General features: G+C 38.5%; 1 protein-coding gene across 4 annotated transcripts in view; it reads left to right on the top strand.

The window, feature by feature from the left end:
- Positions 1–7445, top strand: part of LOC149209011 (uncharacterized) — a 392284-nt gene extending 384839 nt beyond the window's left edge. For 3 of the 4 annotated variants that reach the window (XM_089396247.1, XM_089396246.1, XM_089396245.1), the window contains 2 exons: positions 5125–5214; positions 5311–6403. In XM_089396247.1, coding sequence (XP_089252373.1) covers positions 5125–5214; positions 5311–6158 — 938 coding nt within the window. In that variant the 3' untranslated portion in view covers positions 6159–6403. Of the gene's footprint in view, positions 1–5124; positions 5215–5310; positions 6404–6964 lie in introns of those variants that run through there. The other variant, XM_089396248.1, reaches the window with a different exon arrangement.
- Positions 7446–14474: the final 7029 nt, after the last annotated feature.

Raw genomic sequence — 14474 nt, 5'->3', positions numbered from 1 at the left:
TTCTTCCAATGTCAAGATGCCCCCACTCCGATCGTTAGTGCAACTACACCACTGACCCAGATTTCTTGGCTAGAAATCCTCAGCAACAAGTCCCTCCTCCTTGGTCTTGCCTTGTAAAGTATTGTTTTGACCACAATACCCCATTAGCTTCACTCCGCAACTTACCCACAACCTCCTATGCCTCAGCAAACTGAAGGTTAGAGCTTCTAGGCTCTGCACAATCCCGACACCAACAAAATTTGCACCTGCTGGCCATAGGCATCAACTCTTTCTGACTGAGAAAGATGACCGGGCACTGCGTAGGCCAGGTCTGCTCCTTTTTGCCACTACGTTGATCTTTCTCCTGGCTCAAACTTGATGATGTAAGCACTGCGTCACTCCTTCCTTACTGCTTTTCTGCTAGGAACAACTTTTGTCACTTGGGACAACTGTTTTTGTTGCTGCTGCTCTGCTCAGCTGATGCCCTTAGTTCTCCTGTGATCTGCAACCACGCTCTGATACCATGTTGGAACTTCTAAGTCTAACTGTTAGAAATCCTTCATGTACTTTCTGATTTATTTCTGCCTACTTGTTCTGTTTAATTAACAAGTTATTTAGCATGTAAATACTGAAAATAAATACAAGTGCATGCTCAACACATTACAGATCATGCACTGAAGGAAAAACAAGCACACAAGTGACGCTGTTATTTTTGGACTAATGTCCCTGGAAAAACCCAATGTGGGAAAACCGGTGCAGTTATCTGAGGGTTTTATTATTAAGTAGTTTCAGAATACAATCTAGGTGCCAAACTGTCTCACCCAACAGAGAATGATCTCGGCAGTAGTACCTCTCCATCGAAGATAGATATTCTGGCTAAAACCTCGGATGAACAATCCCACAGCTCTTAGCTCCAATATGCCCCATGAAATCTCCAACGTCTACCTCTAGGGACTGCGTCAACCTCTTTGGCCTAACATTAGCCCAATGTCACCCCAATTCACCATGTGTCAGCCTCTGGAGGCACTGCGTCAGCCTCTAGAACCTTTGCGTCACCCACACTAGCTCTCTATGACACTACGCAGCTCCTGGCTGCCTATGTGCGGGCCTTGATTGGCTCTACGTGACCTTTAGCTGGCTCTGTGTCCCTCTCTCTCGACTTCTGCGCTGATGCTCTCCGTACCCTTTTGCCTCTCTACTTCTATATTCACTGCCTGTCAGCTGCAACTCTGATCACTCCTTCGATTTCCTCAGCAAGCCCTACCCCAGAAAATCGAATTCTTGATCAACTCGGTGTGTTCTCCAAGTGACCTTCAGGCCTTCTCTTATACTTTTCTCGTTGACAATTCAACGACTGAGATTAAGTCCCTAATCAATGGTTAAGATTAACTCTAGCTTGATCCATGACCTTTGGACCCTTCTAACATAGTTTTATATTAATTCACATTAGCCCAGTGTCACCCCAATTCACCCTGTGTCAGCCTCTGGAGGCACTGCGTCAGCCTCTAGAACCTTTGCGTCACCCACGCTAGCTCTCTATGACACTACGCAGCTCCTGGCTGCCTATGCGTGGGCCTTGATTGGCTCTACGTGGCCTCTAGCTGGCTCTGTGTTCCTCTCTCTCGGCTTCTGTGCTGATGCTCTCAGTACCCTTTTTGCCTCTCTTCTTCTATATTCACTGCCCGTCAGCTGCAACTCTGATCACTCCTTCGATTTCCTTAGCAAGCCCTGCCCCAAAAAATTGAATTCTTGATCAACTCGGTGTGTTCTCCAAGTGACCTTCAAGACTCCTCTTATACTTTTCTCATTGACAATTCAACAACCGAGATTAAGTCCCTAATCAATGGTTAAGATTAACTCTGGCTTGATCCATGACCTTTGGACCCTTCTAACACAGTTTTATATTAATTCACATTAATATTTTATTTTCCCTAAGTTTAGACTTAGAGACCCCATTAAAAATATTAATTATTTTAATATCTCTCAAACTATTTAGAATCTGCCCAAACCATTTCTAGGTATTGGAGATCTCATGTGCTTTAGCCTCTCCACCATTGTTCGTGGCTAGAACACATATGATGCTACCCCAAATCAACAAGAAAGACATCTAGAGGAAGGCTGACCCTAGCCTATGCAGTGCTGACATAGAGGCCGTGCAGTCTTTGAGGGGAAGTTGAGTTCCTGCTTAGGGAAATCGAAGTTTAGTTGCCGGAAGCCAAGGTGTGAGTCTGGAAGGTAGAAAGTCAATTTTTTAGCCAGCAGAGGATCCAGAGGAGAGGCAACGTAATACCCAAGAGGGGTGATGCAGAAACTGCCCAGGGTGATGTAGTTTTGCGCAGAAACCACGTAGAGGGTGACACAAAGCCTCTAGAACAGCAGGATCGGTCACTGATTCTCTAGTGACAGGGTGAGATCATTTCACCAGTCTTTTGTTCAGTATTCTCTCTGTATTGGATTGCTATTTGAGCATCCTAAGAATTGTACTAAGAATTTCTCCTGCATAATAATAAACCCTCAGAGTTGCTGCATCGGTTTTCTTGCATTGGGTTTTTCTGGGGACTATTTGTCCAAAAATAACTGTGTCCTATTTGTCTATTGTTCTTTCTTGCTCACTGTTTTGTTTCCGCATATATATAAGTTAAGTGAAGGCTGCAGTTGTATTTACTTCGAACTTTACTGTAGAAGACAATAAATAACTTGCATGATTTAATCAAGTAGAAGTAAAATCAGTTTGCTGTAGTAGGGATACCGGCTTAGGAATTTTCACATCAAGGATGTCCCCAAATGATCTCCTCCTCTTTATAGATTTGATGGATAGATCTCGAAGCCTCTAAAAACATCTTATTTTATTATTATTCTAGAAGCTCCTCCATTGACTTTATCTTAAGTGACTTTTTTAATTTAATTTTATTTCACTTAAAGTCACTTTTGGCCTTTTTCCTCCAAATGATTATATTTCCGTTTTTTTAATTAAATGACTAATTAAAGTCATTTTTAATCGGGGAAAATGGTGAATCGCCCACAATAATCTCTTTGGTCACTAGAAGTCACTTCTCAACATCCCATCCTATAGATCTTCTCGTTCTGATTCCAACGAGCTATTATAGTGAGGCAATCTATCAAATATTTCTCTCGAAATGCCACCTCTAGCGAAATTAATTATAGTAAGGCATTCTATCAAATATTTCTCCCGAAATGCCACCTCTAGCAAAATTAATTAAGTCAAGCTCAATAATAACTCCATTTTCTGAAAGTTGTCGGAATGCAACAAAATGAAAGACAAGTTGTGTGGATGATAGAATATGCCAAGTGAATGCCATTGGTTCCCATAAAAGCTCTTAAAAACTCCCCTGGAACCCCTAATGATGTAATCCTGCTCCTGCGGCCTAACCATCACATACCCTAGAACCATAGCCAAGCCATTGGAGAGCATGTTTCCATGCTATCGCACTCTTGGGATATTGGGAGATGGTATGAAACACTCCAAAACTGTCAGGAGCTTTAGTGGGTACTTTGGAGCTTTTCAGGAGCCTCACTACAACAAATTTTGACATTTTCAGTACCTATTTTGAAAAGGGAAGGAATTGACCAAGGAAGGTACAACTTGTTTATTTTCTAAGTGATACATACTAGGTTAGGAGGCTAGACTACATGAGCTCTGTAAAGCCACAGAAATGTGGAGATGTAGCAAAGGTTTCAACAAAATATAGTCAGCTGCCAATCATTCTTTGGCAGCTTCTTTTGCAAATCTTGAAGTTCAACAATTGCAAATAAGTCTGTTCTGTTGAAGGCTATCTTGAAGCTTTATTGATAAGATTGAATGAAGTACAGTGATGGTCAAAAAGAGAAAGAGTAGTGTGTTAGTCAGTTTCATTTTATGAATTTCCAAACTTGAATTTGTAAGTTGAATAGAATATAACATTGCATGAAATCACATAATAATTGAGTAATAACCTTTTTTCCAGTTTGGGAGCTCCACATGTTTCTTTGTTGGGAAGGAATTTGATTGGCAAATTGTTGATGGATTAATATTTGATTGTTTTTGGCAGTGTTTCAAAGTTCAATTTTTTACATATTTTGTTGCAAGATGGAATTTGATTGGCCAGTTTTAGAATCTGTAAGATGGTAGTAAATATTTTTTTTTATTTTTTTTTTAATATATATTAAATTTTAATATATTATATTTTTGCCGCTCCCAACTTGACATTTCCTGTAAATTTGGGCAAAGCTTCTAGCCATTCCAGACCCTGTACATGAAGTACCTGCATACTAGCCTGGTACCCAACCTGGTTGTACTATAGAGGAAAATAAAAGTGTGGACATGATAGTGACCTAGCAGACTCCATCTCTAGAAGTCCATCCTGACCACACAATAAGGGAAACCAGAAAAAGTAACATCAACTGATTCAACAATTGTGGCAAAATGGAAGACAATATAAACAATCAAACAGCACTATTCATCCAAGCATCACTTCATCAAGCCAAAGAAAGTTCCACCATTCAACAAAATAATGTGTACTAAGCTTCTAAAATATCCCGTAGGATCAACCTAAAAATATCCTATAGGATCAACCTACACATCAACTGTTGTTGTGAATGGAAAAATAAGCTTGGATATCTATTTCATGCCAACTGAGATTTAGTGTTGTCATGTTCAATGCTGGCTTCGTTGCTTCATCGTTTGTGGGCATGTTTACATTTACTTGAGCTATTCCTGATTATTGAAGGTGTATGCGGAGTCTAAAGGCAGATTGCATGCTAATAGAGATCATAAGAATAAATTTGAGTGATAGTTACTCATTCATTTGAGTAATTCAAATTCATTAGAAGGTTGATAGCAAAAGTATATTGAAATATTGAGAGCAGCATACAAAGCATATCCTGTCACCTTCCTTGGTGCCCGTTTGTCTGTGCTAATTTTAACACAAGGAGATAGTCATAATAATATTGAAGTAAATACGCAGCGCATTGTTGAGGATCAATAGTAACAGTGTCGTTTGTTGGTGCATATCTGGGCAGTTGGATTAATTGTCACACTTATCTGTCTAGAGGTTATTCCGCCTAAAACTTCCAAATTTGTTCATTCATTCGTTAAGTGACGGAGGTATCAATGTTAACTTGGTTCAAAGTTTCTGTGGTTTGTAGGGAACTTCTTGATAATCACGAAGGAGTGGGAAACACAAGACAAGTTGTCTCTGATATTGCCTGCTGCGATCAGGACCGAGAGAATAAAAGGTTTTTCTTACAACCTGTACATTGGCAAATAGTGCAAAAGGATTTATTATTTTATTGAATGATTCTTGACAAGAACTGACAATACCTATATTACAGATGACCGTCCTCAGTTTATGTCAGTCCAAGCAATTCTGTTTGGACCTTATCTTCTAGCTGGAATGAGTTATGGAGATTGGGACCTCAGCATGAAAAATTCAAAATTATCTTCAAAGTGGGTAACCGCAGTTCCCCACTCATTTTCTTCTCAGTTGTTTTCCTTTTGTCAAGAAGAGAAGGTACCAAGTTCTCTTGAACTCAACAACAGCACACTTGTACTTACTCACAGCAACAACAGCATTCTGATGGAACCAATTCCAGTGATTGGGACAGACAAGACAGCCAGTGCTACTTTTAGAATAATAGAGCTTGTTCCAGAGACACGTAGTGACGAGTGCGGAACAGGCAAAGCAACTTCAGTGGTTGATTTTGTGGGAAGTGATATCTATCTAGAATCCTTTTCCTTCCCTGGAATGTTGGTTGCTCATAATGGTATTAAAAATACTGTATCTATAATACACAGACCTCAGCTTATCATTGGAGACAAGGAGCATTGTTCAATGGGCATCTGCAGTCCTCGCCTCCCCGAACAGGATGCTATTTTTAGAGTACTTCCAGGATTGGATGGAAACGACGATTCTGTTTCTTTCGAGTCTGCAAACTTCCCAAGTTGTTTCTTATATGGGGCAGAGAGTTACCAAGTTGGGCAGGCTGTGGAATTGCGTTGTAAACCTTTGGTGACTGATTTGGCATTTAATCGTGCAACGAGCTTCACATGGAACACAGGATTTGCCAAATACCATCCAATTAGTTTTATTGCTAGAGGGGCAAGGAGAGCTTACCTTCTTGCACCTCTCTTGGCCTATAGAGATGAATCCTACACAGTTTACTTCAACATCACAGCATGAAGTTTGGTGATGATGGAAGCATCTTACTAGACATAATATCCTCACTCTCAGCTCTTATCGAAGGAAACGCAAAGTTCGATGGGAATATGAGAATTTTACCTGAAAACTTTTCTTTTAATGCTTTTTTGCGAATTACCTGGGATATATTATATAGGACTTCTTTTTCTTAGAATGGAAACCGACAGTTGGGAGCTAATAAGAATTTAATGAAAAATTGGATTGCAAGTATTAGTGTTTTAAGATTTTGTTCATTGTTAAAACCATTCCGTTGGGAAATTTCCTAGCTCATTTTGGTAATTTTGCATCAAAATCTCAGAGAGAGAGAATCTTTTGTTTTTGCTCTTCACAGTCAATGGTGATATCTGTAAATAGAGATCAAGGAGCATATTATCCAACTTGCACTAGATCAAATAACTTTTCTTTTAATGCTTTTTTGCGAATTACCTGGGATATATTATATAGGACTTCTTTTTCTTAGAATGGAAACCGACAGTTGGGAGCTAATAAGAATTTAATGAAAAATTGGATTGCAAGTATTAGTGTTTTAAGATTTTGTTCATTGTTAAAACCATTCCGTTGGGAAATTTCCTAGCTCATTTTGGTAATTTTGCATCAAAATCTCAGAGAAAGAGAATCTTTTGTTTTTGCTCTTCACAGTCAATGGTGATATCTGTAAATAGAGATCAAGGAGCATATTATCCAACTTGCACTAGATCAAATAGAATGGTTGTCAATCTCTCCAGTAAGAGGGAATTCACTCGCTATTTTAAATGGATTGACTACATAATGGATAATTTTCTCTGCAGTTCCTCACTCTACTTGAATAGAGCTGCTCTACCAGATAACCTTCGGCTGAGTTCTGGACTAAAGCTTAAAAGTGACGAGACTATAAAGCTCGAGTTTTGAACTATTCGGGGCCGCTTTGGAACCTATTATTATGTTGACATGTTGAAGTAAATAAGAGAAATGAATATCTGGTAAGCTTGTTCAGCACTCTACTGCAACATGCGTGCTGAATTAAATTACCTTGGGCTGAGTTCTGGACTAGGCTTAAAAGTGATTGAGATTCGAGAATGTAAAACATGGGTTGTAAAAATATTCAGGGCAGCTTTGGAACATGCTGTCATGTTGATGTTGATACGCTGCAATAAATATGATAAATGAATGTCTGGAAAACTCAAGAGTACTTGGGAATTCTTTTAAAACATAGCTTTGCCACAGTACAAATCAGCAAAAACACCACTGTTGATATATTTAAATCAATTTATAATTTATAGCCATTATTAATTGTTGTGCAAGCAGCTTGCAAGTAGCACAGCAGAGCTGAGCGTAAAATGTTCTTGGGTATTAGATTGAGACGGATTCAAATTAGCGCTGTGTTTTTGCTTTTGTTTTGTTTTAACTTTCTTTTCATTCTTTCCGCCTAAAGTAGTGCATGGTCGGTTAAGAAGGATTTGACTCTATATTGCCATGTCATTCTCTTATTGAGTAATTGATTTCTTGCCTTTATATACCCAAACTGTGTAATTACTGTTAAACTAGGAAACCGGATTCGTCCTAAACCCCCTGCGAATCCCGAATCCGGCGAATCCGACACGATTCGGTCCGGATTCGTGTCCAAATCACAGGACACGTCGTGTCCGTTTCGGACACGTCGTGTCCGAGGGCGTGTCGTGATTTTCAGGGGCGTGTCGCGATTTTAGGACACGTGTCCGGTTTCCAGGACTCGCTAAGCTCAACGCGGGTATGAAAAGGGCTTGTTTGCTCATTAATATTTTCATTTGGTAAGTGATTTGTGCTGTTGCAGCAAGGAGTAGAGCATTTTGGCAGCTTCATAATCAAGTCTAGGCCCTAGTATTGATATGCTATTCATGGTAATGTTAAATTCTTAAAGTAAAAGTGACATTCTCCTTAATCTTCATTTTCATCCTTTTACTTAAATTTTTAACATTACCATGAAATGACTCAGGATGTTTGAGAGTGGTTCTGACCTCATTGGATTTCATATGGAGAAAGTAGAATTTTAGATTTCATTCAAAATCCAGCAGACTTATCAGTTTTTCAGGATTTTAGGATTGGGGGATTGCAATGTTTCCATTGAATTTTGTCATGTATTAGGGTATGGAACTCGTATTTAATCAAGAGCACCAAACCAAGAGCTTTTGAATATGTCACTCTCGCTCCCGTTTTCGCTCCCGCTCCCTGCTTTTGCTCCCGCTCCCAAGTAACACTGTTCCTGATGATATGGGTTTGGACACCATTGTTGAGTTGGCATTGGCCAACATGGATCTCAATGATCCAGTGCTAGAGCCTGTTAGATTTGATGACTTAGAGGGGTCAGCCTCCATACCAGCAGATGCAAAGGCGACTATGGATACAGGGGAGGAGGAGGATGTAGAGGAGAGCAGTGGGGACCATGATGATGGGGACAGTGATACTGATTCTGATGCTGATTGATGCCTTGAGGCTTGTATACCTGTAGTTGTTTTATATTTTCTATTTCTATTTGCCATTGGCATTGCACCAACACTACCTATGTAACACATTTTGATTTGATGACTTAATGAGAAAACTATAGTTGTCAGTGTGTTTATCTTACTATCTTGTAGTTGTAAGTTGTCTTTCAGTTATGAATTATGAATCATGATTTAAATTTTTAATAGATTTATCATTTATGTGACCAGTACCAACATTTATTTGAATTTTGTATGTACTATGCATGCTAATAGCTATAGATGAAGATCTATGTTTGAAATCAATAAATTTGTATCATTAATTAAAATTTGTGTAAGAAATATGATAATATCTAATTGTTAATATATATATATATATATATATATATATATATATATTTTAATAAAATAATATATAACGTGTCCTAACGTGTCCTGTTCCGGGGAGTCAGCGTGTCCCGAATCCGACACCACGAATCCCGAATCCTACGTGTCCCGAATCCCCGTGTCAGGGGACTTAGCTGTTAAATAATGATTAACATTTAGAATCTTAAAAGTTCAGTGTTCAGGACACCATGCGTATGGCAAATGCCAATTTCTGCAAAAGCGTCTCCCATTTTTTTCATTTGAGGATTGCTGTACTTTGGTATTCATTAAGTGAGAATCAAAGGTTACATACATATTTTGTACAATAGAAGCCAAGCTTCGCCAAAAGGACTGCATAAGCATTTTCTGAATATGCATATAGAGCTGGATATTACTGAAATAACTTAAGAATAGTAAAGATTGTTTATGCAGAAATAAAACTGCATACTAAAGCTGGAAAAACCAAAAAACTATTATGAACCAGAAAATGCACACAAACAGAGTTATCACTGTCCAACCTAATCTTTACAAAAACTGTTTAACGTTGACTTTCTATGTGAAAGCAAACTGTAGACCCAGTCATGTCAATGGATTACTAAAACCATTCGATAAGAGGAATTTTCCCCATTCTTGACAAAGTGGTGCCCGTCCATTCTTCATAAAAGATGAAACCTTTTTCCGAGGTAAGTGACATTTTTGATAAGGAATCAGCCTGAGAGTTCCATTCCTTTGTGAATATGATTAAGGGAGAGATATTGAACATTTTTTTTTTCATATCTATAATCGTGTCCTTCCAGAATCACAAATTTGGAAAAGCTTGTCAACCAATCAATTATACATTTAGAATCACCGCATATTTGTAAATAAAATAACTTTTTGTAAGTTGCAAAAAATAAAAGTGCTCAGCAAGCAATTTATGTCTTAGTGTTTCCTCCTTGTCCTATGTTTAGCCAAATCTGAAATGAATGAATTCCTGAGAGTTTGATAAAGGCGCCCCCTGACATAATCGTACTTGTGATGCACCATTAAAGAACGCGACAGAGAAAAATCATCATTCAAAAGATATCTTATATTTCTGGCAGATATGGGTTTTGACATTTTCAAATATTCCCTGAAGTAGCCCACAATCTTGTGCATTAACTAATTAGGTTTGACGGGGAGATCTTCAAAAATGGCTTTATTTCGCACTTTGCAGATTCCCCAGGCTATAAACACTGGAAGAGTTTTATGATTTCCCATCTTTGTATCTCACAAACATAGAGATGATTCAAAAGAAAAAGAAGACCCAGTGTCCTGTTGATGCTAGAATTAGAGCATTTAAGGCGCCATTCCAAACATCCTTTGCAAAGGTGCAATGTACAAAGAGATGGTCCACAGATTCCATCTTAGCATTACAATGACTACACACGTTTGGACCAATAAATCTCCTTCTTTGCAAGTTATTCCCTGTGAGAATACAATTACCTCAAGTGAGCCAGCAAAAGCACATAAGCTTTTGAGGCAGGTTCGACTTCCATAATTTCCTGTGCCACCAAAGTATCTCAATGATCTAGAGAGGAAAGGGAAAGTGATTCATATGCTTGTTTAGCAGTGACCTGGCCTGATGAAGAATTCCAACACCAGACTATGGAGTCTGCTTCTTGATTTAGTAAGATCCCATTTGAATACAAGCCCCATACAAAGTGATCCTATTCAGCTGCTAATTTCCCTTGAAGCCACAAATCAAAAGACTTTTTCCAATATTTAGAAGAGAATGTAGAAGTCTTTGATCTCTTAACATGGCTCATCTTACACAAGCCCAGTGTGTTTAAGAGGGAAATCAGATCCAGCGAGAGTTGACAAAAATCAGCTCCTCCTATGAAGGGATCCTTTCCAGGATTATCTAATTACCCTTTCCCATTTTCTAGGCAAGCCAGGAGAAGAACCAAGGGAAAGAATCCATAAGGCCTTTCCAGATGATAGAGCCAGTGGAGTATAAAACTCATATATATATATATATATATATATATATATATATATATATATGATTGATAGACCGAATGATGATAAAAATGAATAAGGGCTTTGGCTTAAATATAGCCCAAGAGCCATTACATGAGGTGCCCCTTAGTTTTAGATAAATTAAGTTAATTAAATTTACACAACATTGCCTTCCCCTCAAAAGAATGATTTATCCTCCAAGCATAAGTAACGAAGGATGTCGCTAACGAAATGCTTTTGTTTCCCAGGATAGATCGAATGATGATAAAAATGAATAAGGGCTCTAGCTTAAATATAGCCCAAGAGCCATTACATGAGGGGGAATGATCTTCGATCGTGCCCCTTAGTTTTAAATAAATTAAGTTAATCAAATTTTACATAACATTGCCTTTGTTATGGAACCAGCTCAAGAAAAGATAGAAAAGATAGATCAACGCCTTAGAATTCAGCGTCTTCGAGGGGGCAACCTCCTTTACATTACATAAATGAGCAATTCTTGGATGATACAAATGACAAAACCTCCTTTCTATATATAGGAGTCTAAGGAGTCACAATATAATCCAGCCGACCTAACAATAATAATATAAAGCCACAAAAATAACAATAGAGGGATTCTATGGGGCACAGAAATAACAATATGGGGGTAATAGGGGCACAACAATATAAATAGGGGGTATAACAACAATAGTAATGGGGTAATCACTAGTATTATAGGGACCCAACATGCCCCTCTCCTTCAAAAAAGTGTTGTCCTCAATGCTTGAGCAGTTTGGGATACTTCTGCATAAAATTCTCATCCTCCCATGTGGAATCTTCAGCGGATAAGTTCTTCCACTTGATAAGATACTCTGAAATTGATCGATTTCGTAGCTGTCGAGTTCTTGTTTCTGTGATTGCTTCCGGTTCCAATATAATTTTTCCTTCCTCGTCAAGTTCTGGCAATATTGTTTGAATTGGGAGCTTGTCACCTATAACCTTCTTTAAACATGAAACATGGAAAACTGGGTGCAATCGAGAAGCTGCAGGAAGCTCCAATTTGTATGCCATAGTACCAATCTTTTCCAACACCTTGTATGGACCATAATACTTTGGTGATAATTTATTATCCTTCTTAGCTTGCTTTAGGGACATTTGCTTATATGGTTGTAGCCGTAGGAATACCCAATCACCTACATCAAAACTTCTTTCACTGCGATGTTGATCTGCCTGTTGTTTCATTCTATTTTGTGCCAACACGAGGTTATCCTTTAAGAGTTGGAGGACTTGTTGTTGATGTTCGATGTGATGTTCCACTGCCTGAACCTTAGAATTTTCTCTTAAATATGATGTGATGGATGGTGGTTGATACCCATAAAGTGCCATAAATGGGGTCATTTTTGTTGCTGTATGGAAGGAAGTGTTATACCACCATTCAGCCAGAGGCAACCATTTGACCCATTGTGTCTATTTATCAGATACAAAGCAACGAAGATATCCTTCCAAACATTTGTTTACTATCTCAGTTTGCCCATCAGATTGAGGATGATAAGATGAGCTATGAGCTAACTGAGTACCAAGACAAGAAAATAATTCTGTCCAAAAATTTCCAGTGAAAATGGGATCTCTGTCACTTACAATAATCTTTGGGTTTCCATGTAGCTTTTGAACTGTTTCCATAAATGCAGTAGAAACTGTACTGGCTTTAAATGGATGTGATAATGCACAAAAGTGTGCATACTTGGTAAGTCTGTCAACTACCACCATGATGACACTCTTTCCCTCAGACTTGGGTAAACCTGTGATAAAATCCATTGAAACCTCCTCCCAACGTTGGCTTGGAATGGATAAAGGTTGTAATAGACCTGGTGTCTTAATTGTTTCAACTTTATTTTGTTGGCAAACCAAACATTCCGCCACAAACTTTTGAATATCTGATTTAAGGCCATCCCAAAAAAATTCCTTCTTAACCCTGTGGTAAGTTTTTAAAAATCCTGAGTGCCCTCCTAAGGGAGAAGTGTGCAATTCCATAAGAATCTTTTGTTTTAGCTGGGAATTCTTACAGAGGTATAAGCGATCTTTGTACCATAACGAATCATTTTGTCAGCTAAATGTATCAGAAGTACTGGAATCTTGTTGTAGCTTTTGAATAAGTGCCCACACTTCTTCGTCATTCTTCCATTCCTCCCTTGCTTCGTTTATCCAATCTGGTTGGATAATAGAAATGGCACACAACAATGCTTCCACATCCTCATCCTTTCTTGAGAGTGCATCTGCCACCACATTTTGCTTCCCTTTTTTGTAGATGATTTCAAAGTCATAACCCAACATCTTTGTGACCCACTTTTGTTGCTCTTCAGAGGATAATCTTTGTTCTAAAAAGTATTTAAGGCTATCATGATCCGTTTTTACCTTGAAGTGTCTTCCCATTAGGTAGGGTCGCCATTTCTTAAGTGCATGGAGTATTGCCAACATTTCCTTCTCATAAATAGCTTTGCTTAAAAACTTTCCCTTGATTGGACGACTTTCAAAAGCAATGGGTCTTTCATCTTGCATTAGAACAGCACCAATTCCATTTCCTGAAGCATCACATTCCACAATAAAGGTTTTTGTGAAGTCCGGTGTAGCTAAGACCGGTGCTTGGCACATTGCCTCTTTAAGATGTTCAAAGGCCTTTGTTGCTTCCGAAGTCCATGAAAATGAATCTTTCTTCAATAATGTTGTTAGAGGTGCTGCTATTCTCCCATAATTCTTAACAAACTTGCGATAATACCCTGTCAACCCAAGAAATCCTCGCAGATGCTTTATGGATGTGGGGATTTTCCATTCCTTAATGGCTTTAATTTTGCTAGGGTCTACCTTAACTCCTTCATGAGATACAATATGACCCAAATATTCCACCTCCTGGACTCCAAAGAAACATTTGGATCTTTTTGCATATAATTGTTTCTCCTCCAATAGTTGTAGCACCCTGTCAACATGTTCAACATGATCCTTCCAAGACTTGCTGTAGATTAGTATATCATCAAAAAATACTAACACAAATTTTCTAAGGAATGGTTTGAAAATTGAATTCATCAAACCTTGAAATGTTGAAGGTGCATTGGTAAGGCCAAAAGGCATGACCAAAAATTCATAATGACCCTCATGAGTTCTAAATGCCGTTTTCGGAATGTCTTCAATCTTCATTCTGATTTGATGATATCCCGAACGAAGATCCAACTTGGTGAAGTAAATTGATCCATGCAATTCATCCAGTAATTCATCAATAACAGGAATGGGGAACTTATCTTTAATAGTGAGCTTGTTGAGCTCCCTATAATCTGGACACATGCGCCATGATCCATCCTTCTTGTGCACCAATACTACTGGAGCTGAGAAAGAACTTTGACTCGGTTGAATTATACCAGCCTCTAGCATTTCTGCAACCATACGTTCAATTTCACTTTTTTGGACATATGGATATCTGTACGGCCTGATGTTTGGAGGAACACTTCCTGGAATCAGATGAATAGCATGATCATGATCACGCATAGGTGGG

The sequence above is a fragment of the Pinus tabuliformis genome, chromosome 1_2 (genome assembly GCF_031772625.1).
Source record: "Pinus tabuliformis cultivar Carrire ecotype Pingquan chromosome 1_2, CPIR1, whole genome shotgun sequence".
Taxonomy (NCBI): Eukaryota; Viridiplantae; Streptophyta; class Pinopsida; order Pinales; family Pinaceae; genus Pinus; species Pinus tabuliformis.
This window is presented reverse-complemented; position numbering and strand designations above follow the sequence as displayed.